Source organism: Vespula pensylvanica, chromosome 11, assembly GCF_014466175.1.
Source record: "Vespula pensylvanica isolate Volc-1 chromosome 11, ASM1446617v1, whole genome shotgun sequence".
Lineage (NCBI taxonomy): Eukaryota > Metazoa > Arthropoda > Insecta > Hymenoptera > Vespidae > Vespula > Vespula pensylvanica.
The window spans coordinates 7,165,183-7,180,577 of record NC_057695.1 but is presented as its reverse complement, the minus strand read 5'-3'; the positions used below and the strand labels follow the sequence as shown (position 1 = coordinate 7,180,577).

Here is a 15,395-nt window from a genome sequence, read left to right as displayed (position 1 = left end):
AATAAATTTTGTAGCTTGTTTTTGCGCACCGATTTGAAGTTTTGCGAATTGGTGAGAGAAGCATTACGTCAAAAGAGGGCGTTGCTGTCACTAGAAGTTCACAAGAACTAATCTCAAAACGGCCAATCAACGAAGAACGTATTAATGCGCAAAGGCAAAGAGAACCGCGATCTCGCCGACTGTCAGTCGGTGATGAGAAACGAACGCTCTGTAAAAATACGTACGAGTATCGCGTGATTTCTCGAGCGAACGTATGTACATAGAGTATACGCATACGTGCGTAATTTTTGATTCTCGAATTTGACCTGACTGTGCCTAGCAAAGACGACACGCGCGTATCTTCTCTCTCTCGTGCGCACAATAAGTATGACCCAAAGCGGGTTTCGACGTTATGCGACCCGCGTAATATAAGCACATATATGGCTATGAGAGAAGTATAGTATCGTGTTGTATAAATCTCAGCTTCGTTTGATATCACGAAATAGTGAAGGAGGAGGATCGCTGACAGCTACGAAGGAGCGATCGTTTGTATTTGGAAAGAAATACATTAGGAGGAATAAAGAGGGAGAGAGAGACGGAAAGAGATTTATAGACGTCGATCTTTCTCTCTCGAAGCTCGTCTTCGCTTTCCCTCTGCTGTTATCCGTTTCTTTCTTTCTTTGTCCCTCTCTCCACCTTGAACCGTCTCGTCTCTCTTTCTCTCTCTCTCTCTCTCTCGCTCGCTCACTTACCAACCATCGGAAGTAACCTCTGCATGTATCGTTGGTACGTCGTCTATCTACCGGTGTCGTAAGAGAGATCCTGTGTCCATCGAATTTTTTCTCGAGTAGTGAGAAAAAGAGAAAAAGAAAAAGGAAGGGAAAGATCGTCGATCCATCGTAATGTTGATATTAAGATCATTCCTGTCCTGGTTTACGTTCATACTCACATTCTTCTATACGTTACCGTCAATGTCGTCTTTCGCATCGTGCTAAAAATATGCAACTTTAAGGGAAGAGACGAACCACACACGTTTATTCCACATCCTGAAAGTGCGGAACGACGTAGCACGAGCTGCGTGCGAAAGGAGAGAAGGCAGGCGGCGGTAAAAGAGTTTGTGGTGGCAACGGTGGTGGTAGTGGTAGTGTTGGTGTAGTGTTGCTTCTATTGGTGGTGGTGGCGGTGGAGGTGGAGGAGGAGGAGGAGGCGGAGGCGGAGGCGGAGGCGACGGCGCTGGAGGACACCTCGTGCGTGCTCGCTCCGAGCGGGTAACCGTCGGAGTGGTAACTGTTTCTTCTTTGCGGCTAGAAACTATCATCGGGGAAAAATGGCGGATCTAGAGGCGGTGCTGGCGGACGTCAGCTATCTGATGGCCATGGAAAAGAGCAAGTGTACGCCGGCTGCACGCGCTAGCAAGAAGATCGTTCTGCCCGATCCTAGGTATTCCCTTCGACCCAATTTCGTTTTTTCTTCCTTAGTACAATTTTCTCTTCTTTCTTTCTCTCTCTTTCTCGAATCTCTTCCTTGTAGCTCGAACGCATCGTCCTCTTCCTCCTCCTCCTCCTCCTACTACCCTCTCTCTCCCCTCCTCTCCTCTTCCTCCTACTTTGCCTCTCCCCTTTCTATCTTCTCTTCATCCTTCCTCAATCCACTGCCTCCACCCCTTCTTCCTCTATTCCCTCTCCTGTTACTCGTTCGCTCATTCACCTACTCTTGTTATCTCTCTCTCTCTCCCCCCACCCTTCTCCTTCCTCTCCCCTCTCTCTGTTATGTATGTGATGTATGTATGATGATATGTATGTGGTGTATGTATGTACGTACGTATGTATGTGTGTATGTATGTTGTATGATGTATACCCAACTCTATATATCGTGTATGTGTGTATGTATGTATATATATCTATTTCTTTCTTTCTCCATGCTCGCTTACTCACTCACCCACCCTCTTGCTTGCAGACTCACTGATTCAGGTTAAATAGACGAATGTAGGAACCAACAATATATGGCCAAGGTATATACCCATGGATGATACATCGTGATGAGAGGAATACATTAAAAAAAGATCTTTCCATTTACGTCGTTCGATATACGTACACACCTCGATAGTTAGAACTCCAGAAATAATTTTTCTTGCATCCTATTTTCGCCATTTGCATACATCTTTAATTTCCGAGTTTAAGCGCATTTAATTTTTTTTATTTATTTCCCGCCTTAGTTTCGAATATGCATAAAAAAATATATGTTTGATCTCATGGTTTTTAGTTGTGTATGTACAATCATTGAGTTTTAGTTTTGTCATTAAATTTTTCGTTTTTCCCTTTTCCTTTTTCCTTTTATCGTTCCAAATATAACAAAATATAAAATAAAATATAAGGTTTATCATCTGAAAGTATTTTTGAATTTTTGTTTTATGAATTTTGTGATAAAAAAAAAAATCATAGAAATTAAAATCTTATCTATTATAGATTTACATGCGATTAGTTTGAAAGTACTATTAAAAAAGAATGAACAAAAAGTAAAATATTGTAAAAAGCCATGAGTGCAAGCATAGCAACCAAAAAAATATATTTGATAGAATTTACCAAGGCTGTTAAATTATATTATTATATAAAAATTACGTTTTGAAATATATACAAAAAATATAATAAAATTAATATATAATATCTTGGAGTTGTATTTCTTTTAGCAAACATGTACATTTACTTAGTAAACTTTTTGTTTTAGTGTCAGAAGCGTAATGCACAAATATCTTGAAAAGAAGAACGAAGTTAATTTCGATAAAATATTCAATCAAATGTTAGGTGTGTATAAATATTATTTGCAATATTTATCTAATTTTTATACATAAAATTTACGTAAAATCTTTTTTCAGGCTATCTTTTATTCAAAGACTTTTGTGAAACTGTGGCAGAGGAACCAATTCCACAACTTAGGTTTTATGAAGAGGTTTGCGTTGCCCTACAGAAATTAGTTAAATCTGGTAGAGTTTTGTCATATCTTTTGATTCAACTTTATACGAAATTTTTTATTTATGCATTTTAGATTAAAGCTTATGAAAAGCTTGAATGCCCCGAAGAAAGGAGAAAACTTGCCAGAGAAATCTATGATAATTTCATCATGAAAGAATTACTTGCACATGCACATGTAAGTATATTTTGAACGAATATGTATAAAAAAGATAATTTTGAAAAATTATCACATTAATTAACATATTTGTTTATCGTGTTTGTTTTGTAGGAATACTCAGCAGAAGCTGTTTCTCACGTTCACAAGTACCTTATGAAAAATGAGGTTCCCATTAATTTGTTTGAGGTATATATTATTTCAAGAGAAAAATATATCTCTTAAATATTATATTAAATTAAAATTAAAATGATCATTGTTTTAGCCTTACATAGAAGAAATTTTTAATCACTTACGAGGTGAACCATTTAAGAAGTTTTTGGAAAGGTAAGTTATATCGTGCGCGCGAGCGCGCGCGTATGTATCACATCAATATTAAATATTACACATATTTAATGCAAATGTATTTTTAGTGATAAATACACTCGTTTTTGTCAGTGGAAGAACCTAGAATTAAACATTCAGGTATAGTCATGTCACTGTATGTCTAGTAAATTTATATCAATAAAATTGATCACACAAATTTGTATCTTTACAGCTGACAATGAACGATTTTAGTGTACATCGGATTATAGGAAGAGGTGGATTCGGCGAGGTTTATGGTTGTCGAAAAGCAGATACTGGGAAAATGTATGCTATGAAGTGCCTCGATAAAAAACGTATAAAAATGAAACAGGGTGAAACCTTGGCACTTAACGAAAGGATAATGCTCTCTCTAGTCAGTACTGGGGTAAGAATCGCAAATATTATCCGAGATGTAGTGAAAAATATAGATAATTGTAGTATTTCCTTTATATTCAATTGTTACATATTTTAGGTGGATTGCCCATTTATAGTATGTATGACATACGCATTCCACACACCAGACAAATTATGTTTTATATTGGATTTAATGAATGGAGGTGATTTACATTATCATTTAAGTCAACATGGCGTATTTAATGAGCCAGAAATGAAATTTTACGCAGCCGAAGTAATTCTTGGATTGGAACATATGCATCGCAGATATATAGTATATCGTGATTTAAAACCAGCAAATATTCTCTTAGATGAACATGGGCACGTAAGGATATCAGATTTAGGATTAGCATGTGATTTTTCAAAGAAGAAACCACACGCGAGCGTGTAAGTATAAGAGATATTCTAAATTGGAACATTTGTATTTCTAAACACATCTAATAGTGATCATCTTACAGAGGTACACATGGATACATGGCACCGGAAGTTCTTTCAAAAGGTACACCGTATGATTCGAGCGCGGACTGGTTCTCCTTTGGATGTATGTTGTATAAGCTTTTGAAAGGACACAGTCCTTTCAGGCAACATAAAACTAAGGATAAACATGAAATCGACCGAATGACTCTCACTATGGTTGGTGTATATTTCGATTACCTGTTTGTTCATCAAATAATATTTATGATAGTTATAAATGCGTTATCCTTATGAATTTATATTCCAGAATGTAGAATTACCCGAAACATTTTCGAGAGAACTGCGATCGCTTTTGGAAGGTTTATTGCAAAGGGACATCAACAACAGGCTTGGGTGTCGTGGAGGGGGAGCTGATGAATTAAAGGAACATCCATTTTTTAATGGGATAGATTGGCAGCAGGTCTATTTGCAAAAATATACACCACCTTTAATACCACCTCGCGGAGAAGTGAATGCTGCAGACGCTTTCGATATTGGTTCGTTCGATGAGGAAGACACGAAAGGCATCAAACTGACTGACGCGGATCAAGACCTGTATAAAAATTTTCCTCTTGTTATTTCCGAAAGATGGCAAGCCGAAGTAGCCGAAACAGTTTTCGAGACAATTAACAACGAAGCAGATAAGGTATATAATTATAACATAATGCAATATATTTTACTCGTATATCGTCATTATGTTTTTAATAAAAATTGCTTGCAGATGGAAAACAAGAAAAAAGCGAAACAAAAGTTGCGATTTGATATTGACGACGAAAAAGGTGAAAACTTTTTTACGTCATTGCAATATCCTTTCTCGTAGTCTATTTACATTAGTAATAAAAATCACTATGTAATTATTCCAGGCTCTGATTGTATTTTACACGGATACATAAAAAAGTTGGGAGGTCCTTTTGCCAGCGCTTGGCAGACACGTTACGCTAAGTTATATCCAAATCGATTAGAGCTGCATCCAGAATCTGCTACAAAACCTGAACTCGTATTTCTAGATCAGGTTGATATCTCATTACAAACTGTATCTTATGCTACGTGAAATTTCTTTGCTTTATTAACTTTCTTCTTTTCCATTTATACAACGTAAGTAACGGATAAGACATATTTATGGATTTTTAGATAGAGGAAGTGGGAGCTGATCTACAGCATGTAAAAGGAGAACAATGTATTGTTGTTCGTACGAAGGATGCCAAAATTGTACTTACGAATCCTGTAAGTCATTTATTAACTTATTATTCAATTGAACATTCAAATTCACATGTACACATATATATAAATTTTAAGAACGTTATAATATGGAAATGAGAAAGTATGATATAGCTTAAACCTTTAATGGATTAATGAATATTTTCTGTAGGACGAGATAAGTTTAAAAGAGTGGGCATTGTCGCTAAGATCAGCGCACAAGTGTTCGATGGAAATGCTCGGTAATATGGCAAGAAAAGCTGGTAAGATTTATGGGACTGAACGTGACGCCGTGATTCCGGCGATGCAGCGATCAACGAACGGCAACTAGCCCATTATTAGTATGTGTGCATCGACATACTCCAGTCCCACTGCCCCGCAGCGACAGCAGCAGCAACTTTTTTTATACTAAGAAATAATGGCAAAGAAGAATAAGATAAGAAGAAAAAAAAAAAAAATAAGGAGAATTAGAACGGGCACGTTACGTTAGAAGAGCTCGTTGGATTTTCTGTAATTTAAAACGGAGACATCTTTTCCATCTCACTCCCCCTTCCCCCCAACTTTTGTCCTAATCTCAATCCCGATATACCACATATGGATGATACAAATCGTCCCCAAAGAAGAAGTTTCCTTGTATGGCGGTTAGTACCGCACTGTATAGAGACTCTAGAAAGTAGCGTCGTTTAATAACATACAAGGGCCGAGAGTGAGTCCACACTTAGAGTTGGGCGTTCTAGTTTATTCGCTCGGATGCATAGCGTCACGTCATTATATTTGTACGTTAGCTCTATGTGCAATGTGACGTAGCAAACTAGCGACCGAGATCATCGACATACACGCAATAGCATACGAAGATTATGGTGATGAAGGAGAAGACGTATATAAAAAGTTCACGCGATAAAGAAAACAACCACGAAATGAACTTGATAATATGTTATAATATCATTATTACACCACGGAAATTGTATTCTAATTACTCTTCCGCGTTGTACTGTTCATTTACTTAATTTATTTACACAATGCAGGACGGTTTTATATTATCTCTAAGAATAACAAAAAAAAAAAAAAAAACGATTTATTATTTATTATGTTATTGTACTAAGAAAGATAAAAAGAAAAATAGAGCGAGTATGTATGTACGTAGGTGTATGTGTGGTATGTATGTGCGCGTGCTTGTATGCCAGAACGAACGAAAGAAAGAGAGGAGAAGAGTAAAAGAGAAATCGTATATTGTTGTAACTGTGTACGCTTGGGTGGATGTAATACGTGCATCTACCCTGGCAATAAAACATGCGACGAACGTAACGAACGAGCTTTATTTTCATTTTAATTTTTCCATTTACGACGTCGAATGGTATTATCTGTCACGAATTTCTCTCAATAGAAGAGCCAACTGAGAATCTACGCTGATCGTATCAAGTCGTCTTTCCAGCATTTCGAAGTCCAGCCTTTCTAACCACGTAGGAGGATCGACTTGTCTCGATGGAAGAGGACACAACAATCTCTCTGCTGCTGCACATACGCCACACCAGGTTCGAAAGTTTAACGGTTCGGAAATATTCCCTAAGAAGCTGTTGAAACGTGTTTGTTGTTCATCGGTCAGTGTCCTCCCAATTGCATCTTGAAGAGCTTCTTGAACATCGTTTGGGGAAATGTATCGACCGTCTTGTAAGGTTTCCTCATGGAACCTGATGAAAGCTCGACCGTATATTAATTTTCTTCCGGAATTCACGAAGACGTGTCTGCTCAGATAAACCAGTACCGTGATTCCTACAAAAAGATTCTTACATCGTTAATTATTCATATTATTGTTTTTGTATCATATTTCGTAAAAAAAAAAAAAAGTTATGCGTAAACGTACCGCGCAAACTTTGGCTATCCAGAATCTCGAAACGAGCAGTTTGTCGTGAGAATATACGTGGAACGTCCTGCATCGATGGTACTGAAGTTTGACGTGTTCCACGCAAAGCGAAATGAGTCTCACCTTTCACTCTTAGAGCCTCTTCGAATGCAATTTTTCTCTGATATATTTTTTTTCGTACATATTAAGAAAATTCCGTTATATTCTGATTAAACATTTTTTTTTTTCTAATCTTTTCTTTCTCTCTCTTACGCACATTTCTGTATTTTTTAAATAATAATTTACCTTCATCGAAAATTCTGCCTCGACTTTATCGCGATTTAATTCTCTGCACAAATGTTTCAGAATTTCTATCGGTATAAAACTGGAATGCATGGTTTGTTCTGCCAAAGAAACCAATGCTTTTTCAGAAGATGTTACCGTACAAGAATCACCAGTAAGCGGATGAACTCTGTGAACAATAGTTTTATTTAATTACGTAATATAACGTGTTCTTATATATTATGCAGATCGATTACATAATCATACTACTTTCGTTGGTCGTAACGTAGTAAGTAACACATTTATAAAAATTTATATGAATAGAATATAAGTGTGTATGTGTATCTATACAGAGTTCTCAACGAGAAATGTCCATCAAGATTATTATGAAATCTAACGATTTAAAAAAAAACCGCCAAAATTGTTCCTTGTCATAAATTCATCCATTTTGGGCTAACCCTCCAAAGAGGGTGACAATCCCATCAAAAATCTTAAATGATAACAGGGATCAAATGGCATATCATTTGAAAGATCTTTTAATTTTCTTTAAAATGATTTTTTTTTTTTAATTTTGTATCAATAGCTTCCGAAAAAAATGCATTTCGAAGGTTCAGGTTGAAAGTATTAAATATTTAAAATGTGTATTGCAGGCCTCTATGCAGTAATAAAATCTTCGTTCAGTGTTACATCGAATAATTCGCAGTACATCCAGTGTAATCTGATCGACTATGCACTGCTGAAGTTCTCCTAACGAAGCTGATTGAGTATCATATATTCTGGATTGTAAATATTCCCGTAGAAAAAAAAATCAAAGGGCATAAATTATCGGGAAAATCATGCAAAATACATAGTATGAGACAGTATGCATTTTTAATAATACATAGTATGAAAGAGCTACATCGTGTTGGAAAAACATTTTTTTCGGCATATTCAAGTCATTTCGAATAATTTCTATGATCAATGGAAAAATCTAGCTCTCAAATAAATCAGAGTACGACTCTTCTGTCAAATTATTTAAAAAGTGTGGGCCAGCAATTTTGTTATCCAAGATACCAGTCTACAAATTCACCAAAATACGCCGGATGTACTATAGAATTTTGACGTAACATTGAACAAAGATTTTATTACTAAAAAAATAATTTTATTACTGAAACACGGACGTCGATAGATATTTTGAATATTCAGTAAAATGAAAGTTCTTTCAACGTGAAATTCGAAATGCATTATGTAAAGAATTATTGATTAAAAATAAAAAAAAAAAAAACAACACTATTATAAAACAAATTAAAAGACTTCAAATGATATGCCACTTGACCCCTAATGGGTAAATATATGACGAGGACCTGTCCCTTAAAAAAAAAAAAATTGATCCGTTTCAGCATTTTCCAAAAAAATTATTAAATTTCATAATAATCTTGGTAGACACTTCGTTAGGATACTGCGTACATATATACTGCGGTATATGTATATAAATATAGACTAACGAAGCTCGTCTGGATTCATTTCCAGCTTGCGAGATTTGTGTTTCTGGTGGTTCAAATGGATCCCGAACTTCCGTTTGTTGGCCATAAATCGAATTTCTTCTACATTTCTTTTTACGTAATTTTTTTCCTCGCCTTCGTACAACTGTAGGTTCATCACTACTGTTGTCTACAATCTTAAGATGATACATTTTAATGAACGAAATACGAACGATTAAATTAGACATCAATTATAAATAATTATATACAAAGCTTTACTGTTTCACAGGTTTCAACATTCAAGGAAGAAGGAAGAGCAAATGGTGCCGGACGTGTTACCGAAGCAAAGGATCGACGTCTAGATAACGGTTTACTGCTGATGATCTGACTCTTTCTAGGAACAGGTAGAACTTCTAGAGTCAGTGCATGCCAAGTGAAAGTTTCGTTGTCCTAAAAAAAAAACCGACTTTACTGAGCATCGTGAGTCTTATATCAAACATTGAGATTGGCAAGATTCAACCAAGTACATAATTAAATGAAATGATATAAATTATGAAATCGTAGAATGAATTAGAGCGTATTTCGTTGTACGATGAACTATTACACGTACAATTCACTATACATTGAATTATCATGCAATTTGTTCTTTAACATCAACACAATCGCGAGACTGAGTACGTGAAAGAGAAGTGTTTAACGAACCAATTGGGGTTGTGATTTGGCTCGCAAATCCAAAACTAATGTAGTGCGTTCTCGTGGATTGTATATAATTGCTGGAGGATCGTTTTGAAGAGGACGATTCGATATCGTTGCTGCTTGCACGCTAACGAGAGTAGGTGCCGGTGTAAGAGGTCGAGAATCGGTCTCCGTGTATTTCCGGAATAGTTCTTCCGGAACAGTTATAGCGTCGACGTTAGTTTCCTTAGTATCTACATTTCCTGAATCTCCGATGACAACATCTCCTCTGCCGGCAGCTAATAATCTAGCACGAATCATTTCCATCTCTTCTGGTAATAATAAAGCTTTACCTTCGCTCGCCTGCGTTAGGAACGAACATTGTCACCGTATGACCATCGTAAATACAAAACATCATTTTCAAATGAAAATATAGTCGTTCATATTTTAAAGGAATTTTTCAAGTCTTGATTATGTAATGATCAGCTCGTAAACAAATATATAAATATCATAAAGTTCATTTCTTTTACCCATGTGTCCTTCGCACGACGCACCACCTCTTTGGCTTCATTGTCTACAGGATGATTACACAATACGGAGCATCCATAAGAATAGGGATTAAAAAGGCCAGCGTAAGGTCGAAGGGCAAAGGGTGCTGGGTTCGTATGTCCTGAAAGTTCCACATGCTGCGTGCAAAGGTTATTCTCATGATTATATCGATCGTTTCATTTACAAGCGGTGTATATAACGAGAGAAATGGGATTAGATGAAATTATTTTGAAATAATTTATTTCTAATTTCTATTAATAATGTTTTCAATTGGTAATTCAGTTCGAGTAAGGTAAGAATATTTTCGTAATTGTGTGTTCAGGTAAGGTGGATCGTGGCAAGAATTTCGAACGTACGGAGAATATAGTAGCAGGGTAGCATCATGTTAAAAGAGAACGATGGAGCCACCGTCTCTTTAAGATTTTCTCTCGTGAATAGTCTACTACCTCATATGTCCAAAACACAATTTTGCGGTCTTCAAGGCGTTGCAAAATTAGAAATATTTCACTGTTCATATTAACGTATCGAATCTAAATATTATATATATATATATATATATTCATCAAAATAAAAAAGTTATTATAAAGATAGACGTAATTAAAAATAACGAAACATTCCAATGAAATTCGTTGTCGAATAAGTATACCTGCGGTTTATTTCTATAAATAGGTCGAACACGTGCAGAGATGAGGCCAGTGGCACTTGCGATTCCAGGCATTTTGTTTTAGTGGTCACCTTTCTCAATCGAATGTATCGTGGAACGACGAACTGCGTACTTGTATGTACATTGACACACGTATACCTTGCACTTCATTGTTGCACAAATAACACCCTACCTTTCGAAAGATCATTCGTTGCTTAGTACCACGTTGCTATGTGAATTTGATGGGTCGATTGAGTCGATGTAGAAATATATATGTGTGTACGTGTTACACGATCGATGTAATGGACCCCGAAATGTCAAATACATATTTATACTTTTATTAACATTTAAGTATAAAATAAAATTTACACTTTCTATCGATAGAAATATAGCGAACACCCTTCTGTTTCTTCCACTTAATCAAATCTTACAATAATACAACGATATAACATTAATAAATAATTCTTATCATGAAAATATTCTTATACGCTTATAACAAAGAAAAAAATATATAAGTGTGTGTGTGTGTGTATTAGAAAGTTTCACGTGTTTTATTTTTTTCATATATTACAAGCAATCCGTTTCTTGATAAGAATTCGATAGGAAATAATACAAGTATTCTTCGAAATATAAAGGTAGAATTTTATTTGAGTCGTTTATATTCCTGATAAAATGGATCCTCCAGCTTGAAACCTTTGTATTTCTTCTTGTATTTCAAACCAGTGACGAGAGTCGAGCTGAGCGGAAAAGCCGTCTTGCCACCAAACATCGTGTCTGTATCTGAGAGAATATTATCGATTGAGTAGCTGTTTAAACGGCGCATGGTTCATAGCTATATATACATAGTTATAGAAAACATTCCAGTCGTTAGCATGTATTCTAAATAATCTCACATTTTTTTCATATGTTAAGTAAACAACGTAGATACGACAGTATAATAAATATCGTATCATGATATATCGATGAAATGTTGAGCTTACCAGGATGGAAACGATGATATTCATATTGTACATGTAAGTTCTTCGGAAGCTGCATCCTTCGTAATGTTTCGAGTGGTGTAGCAGTGTCCACCGGAGTATGATAAAATTCTTTTAAGTCTCCTGATATAGAATGATACGTAAAAATGTATGCGAGAACGTTTTTCATTTGGAAAATACATCGATACGTTATTAATCGAGCGTGAAAGCACGTATAAACATATTTCATAATCAAATTGATCATTTGTGTACGTAAGAAGCTTGTTCGAAGAAGAGCTTATGTTTGATTATTTTTCTGTTCGTAAATTTCAAGAAATTAATTTTGAAAGATAAAAACGGTGACGTAAGGTCTTACGAGATTCTAATTGGACCGTATCGATATAGTAATACAAATACCAGCGAATAAAAACGTAGTGAGCCTCGGTTCACGAAGGTTGAGTTCACAAATAGTTTTATCTTCTAGAATGAATTTTACAAAATATATACATTTCATTATGACGTTGAGAAAAACGAAAAAACGGAAAGAATAAAAAAATAAAAAGGTAATCGTGTCGTGCGGAAAATCTTCATATAGTTTTCCACTCATTGTCAGGCAATAGCTATTGCAAAATTCAGTGGCGTATGAAAACAAATGTTAAGACAACACATACTCACCGACCGTTTCGATTATGCAAAGCAACGAATTTGGCACGGAATGCTTGAACTCTTCCGCACAGGCTGCAAAGATTTTAAAGCGCGAAAGACCGCCCTCGAGCTTCGCCTCGTCGCCCGTCGAGATTTGTTGGCTCGCACAGATTTTGTCAATCCGTTCGTTTACGTCGGAAGGTGGATCATATGGCTTTATTGATCGAAGAAATCTAAAGAGAAAAATGATAAGCGGCGTGTCAACAACGTTAATTCAGTTTCCGAAAGACCATCCGACAAGTCGGGTCAATCAAACGTTCATTTTAATAAAAATAAAGATGAATTAGCAATGAATTTGTGTCATTCAATTTATAGTTTTCTTCGAAGAAGTCACGAAAGCCTTTCCATCTTTTTGCAATCGTATCTACGAACGTCACGTTCGTGTCCATAATTAGAATCAAGAAACAATTTCAACAGGTATACAGTGCATACAATGATTTTAATTTATTCGCATGGCAATGGAACGATCCATTTTTGTTCGACGCAAGATAGGACAGCTTTCTTCTAAAAAAGAAATGTCTACACGAATATATCTCCCGTGAAGAATATAATAGATGGTATTCCATCGCTACTGAGAGTTCCATTATATCACAAAGTTCTCTCGAGCTTCAAAATAGTATGCAGATCAGTCGATTATTTCTCGCTTGTAAAGTCTCGTTACATGTTACGTCGTCGAAGTAGAAGAACGTCCCTTTACCCTTCATAAAGGCGTTGTTCTATTCTAACGGTTCTCTAGATCTTGGTCTCTTACATCGCGAGAACTTTTATAGCCTGTGCATGAGCATCGAGAAACCAACGCAACCCACCCTGTCTTTTATATACTTCAACAAACCCCTAGGCGTTAGCACGTCTATCCTATTTCGAGACGGAATCGTTTTCGTTGACGACGCGATTGATTTTGCATGGGACCAATCGATATCCCAAAGTCGAGATTATCGTCTTATGTTGCTGCGTTAAACAACATTTTTCTATTACATGTATGTATTTTGTAAAAGAGCTAAGCGCAGCCTGCTAAAACGGTCGACGATACGACGTCCCGTGGGCGAGGGTAGAAGGTGGTAACGATGGTGTCGCACACTAGACGAAGGGAGGATCGGCACGGAGCGAAGGGAGAGGGAATAGGAGATCGATGTCCACCGATAGGACGGTAGTGCCCTCAAGTGCACCCTTCTGAAGTACGTTACTGAACGATAGCAGTGCTGTAATATGAGAACTACGTGCCCCTTGCTCAACGAGCCAAAAGATATATTTTTTAGATTCTAGGTAATGTGAAAATCTAATACTGAGACGACGTCGACATTACAAGCAGTTTCCGACACGTTTTATAAGAAACGATAAGTTAATAAATTAATCCATTTATGTATCGTAAGATATAGGCACGAAATATTCCATTCGCACTAGCGCATCTCGTCTGGTAGGAGATTCTCGCATAGTTATGTGTGAACGGAATATAACAAAGCAATGAGAAAGAAAGAAAGAAAGAAGAAAGAAAAAAGAAAGAAAGAGGGAGAACGCACGCGATAAAGAGAGAGAGACGGAGCGAGAGAGAGAGAGAGAGAGAGAGAGAGAGAAAGGAGAACGGACGTCTTCCACATACCGTGTTGACAGGTAGACGCAAGACGATTGCTACGTCTCTCGATGTCTCACGTATTCCGTGAGAAAAAAAAGGGTCAGTGCACCTTCAACGTTTTTTCGAAATTTTCTAGAGATCGATTTCTGTTCATCGTTCATCGTTGTTAAAACCGATACGAATATAAGAGCAGTTAAGAAAAAAATCTATACGAAAAATGAAATGAAATCGGTCATTGAAATTATTCAGTATCTGAAGAATTCTGTGAACGGGGCACCGGAGGTCACTCGAGCCATCCCTAAGAAGTCGTAGACGATCGGAACACGATTTGCGCGCTCGGATAGGCTCGGCCGTTGTGTGAGTAGTGGGAGATGAGCGAAGGAGGTGGGAGAGGAGAGCAGTATGGCCGCAGCCCGTTCTCAGGCGGTTGACCAGCTGCGCGACGTAACGTGACGAAATTACGTTTCGTTCGAAAGCGATTGACCGCTTACCCTTTCGCGGAAAGAGACTTCCTGGTAGCTTCCAACTTCGGATTCTGCTTGAAGGCATCGTTAGCGGAACTCAGCTTGCTCGCGAAGCGCGCAACGTCGCGACGTGCGTTCGTCGTCTGCGATTAAAAAAAAAAAGTGGACAAGAAAGAAAAACTGATATAGAAAAGGAGTATAAATAAGAGATATAGAGACAGAGAGAGAGAGAGAGAGAGATAGAGAGGGGGGAGAAGGAGAGAGAGAGAGAGAGAGAGAGAGAGAGATGGAGATAGATAGATAGATAGATAGATAGATAGATAGATAGATAGATAGATAGATTAGAAATGATGGTGACACATAGTTGGTGTCTGTGTCTAGTGTTAAGAACGGTCGGATTAAAGTATCCAGCCGACATATAGTGGAAATGTCATTCATGAAGTGTTGAAAAGGAAAAAAAAATCATATTAGGAGTTTTTCTTACTAACCGTAGTGACCGCAAATAGAGCGGACGTACTTTTGAACGGAATCCCATAGTAGGCATGCCTGATGAGCGCCGCCATATTTTTCATCGTCGACCGTCGGAGAGAGAAACGAAACGGAGCGCACGCAGCAGCGGCAGCAGCAACCAGCAGAAATATCGGGACTGATCGTAAGGGGTCGCCTCGGGCGGCTGCGCTTGTTGTTTCCCATCGTCCGCCATTTTACGGTCGCCATTGAGAAGTGAAAACCCTACTTAAATGTTCTCGAATGATAGCGGT

General features: G+C 37.2%; 3 protein-coding genes across 6 annotated transcripts; 1 reads left to right on the top strand and 2 right to left on the bottom strand.

The window, feature by feature from the left end:
* Window positions 1-1,177: 1,177 nt before the first annotated feature.
* LOC122632866 (G protein-coupled receptor kinase 1) lies at window positions 1,178-6,795 on the top strand. Of its 3 annotated transcripts, XM_043820131.1 has the most exons (16): window positions 1,269-1,419; window positions 1,936-1,990; window positions 2,704-2,780; window positions 2,852-2,925; window positions 3,022-3,123; window positions 3,217-3,291; window positions 3,368-3,429; window positions 3,516-3,567; window positions 3,641-3,832; window positions 3,920-4,227; window positions 4,299-4,473; window positions 4,562-4,939; window positions 5,015-5,072; window positions 5,157-5,305; window positions 5,425-5,517; window positions 5,663-6,795. In XM_043820131.1, exons 3-16 carry the CDS (start codon window positions 2,717-2,719, stop codon window positions 5,819-5,821), a joined length of 1,941 nt encoding a protein of 646 aa, XP_043676066.1. In that variant the 5' UTR covers window positions 1,269-1,419; window positions 1,936-1,990; window positions 2,704-2,716; the 3' UTR covers window positions 5,822-6,795. The 3 variants fall into 3 exon arrangements, with proteins under 3 accessions (XP_043676065.1, XP_043676066.1, XP_043676067.1); XM_043820130.1 differs by lacking the exon at window positions 1,936-1,990 and having other exon boundaries at window positions 1,178-1,419; XM_043820132.1 differs by lacking the exons at window positions 1,269-1,419; window positions 1,936-1,990 and having other exon boundaries at window positions 2,765-2,780; window positions 2,852-2,959.
* On the bottom strand, window positions 6,789-11,151 carry LOC122632867. Of its 2 annotated transcripts, XM_043820135.1 has the most exons (9): window positions 10,943-11,107; window positions 10,653-10,826; window positions 10,278-10,433; window positions 9,775-10,110; window positions 9,352-9,522; window positions 9,097-9,269; window positions 7,637-7,802; window positions 7,352-7,511; window positions 6,789-7,260 (listed from the first exon to the last, which is right to left on the bottom strand). In XM_043820135.1, the coding sequence occupies exons 4-9, from the start codon at window positions 10,072-10,074 to the stop codon at window positions 6,848-6,850; spliced, it is 1,383 nt and encodes a 460-aa protein (XP_043676070.1). In that variant the 5' UTR covers window positions 10,075-10,110; window positions 10,278-10,433; window positions 10,653-10,826; window positions 10,943-11,107; the 3' UTR covers window positions 6,789-6,847. The 2 variants fall into 2 exon arrangements, with proteins under 2 accessions (XP_043676070.1, XP_043676069.1); XM_043820134.1 differs by lacking the exon at window positions 10,653-10,826 and having other exon boundaries at window positions 10,943-11,151.
* Window positions 11,152-11,256: 105 nt separating this feature from the next.
* Window positions 11,257-15,258, bottom strand: LOC122632873 (39S ribosomal protein L50, mitochondrial). Its single transcript, XM_043820144.1, has 5 exons — window positions 15,123-15,258; window positions 14,662-14,777; window positions 12,571-12,773; window positions 11,920-12,039; window positions 11,257-11,719 (listed from the first exon to the last, which is right to left on the bottom strand). Exons 1-5 carry the CDS (start codon window positions 15,204-15,206, stop codon window positions 11,583-11,585), a joined length of 660 nt encoding a protein of 219 aa, XP_043676079.1. The 5' UTR covers window positions 15,207-15,258; the 3' UTR covers window positions 11,257-11,582.
* Window positions 15,259-15,395: the final 137 nt, after the last annotated feature.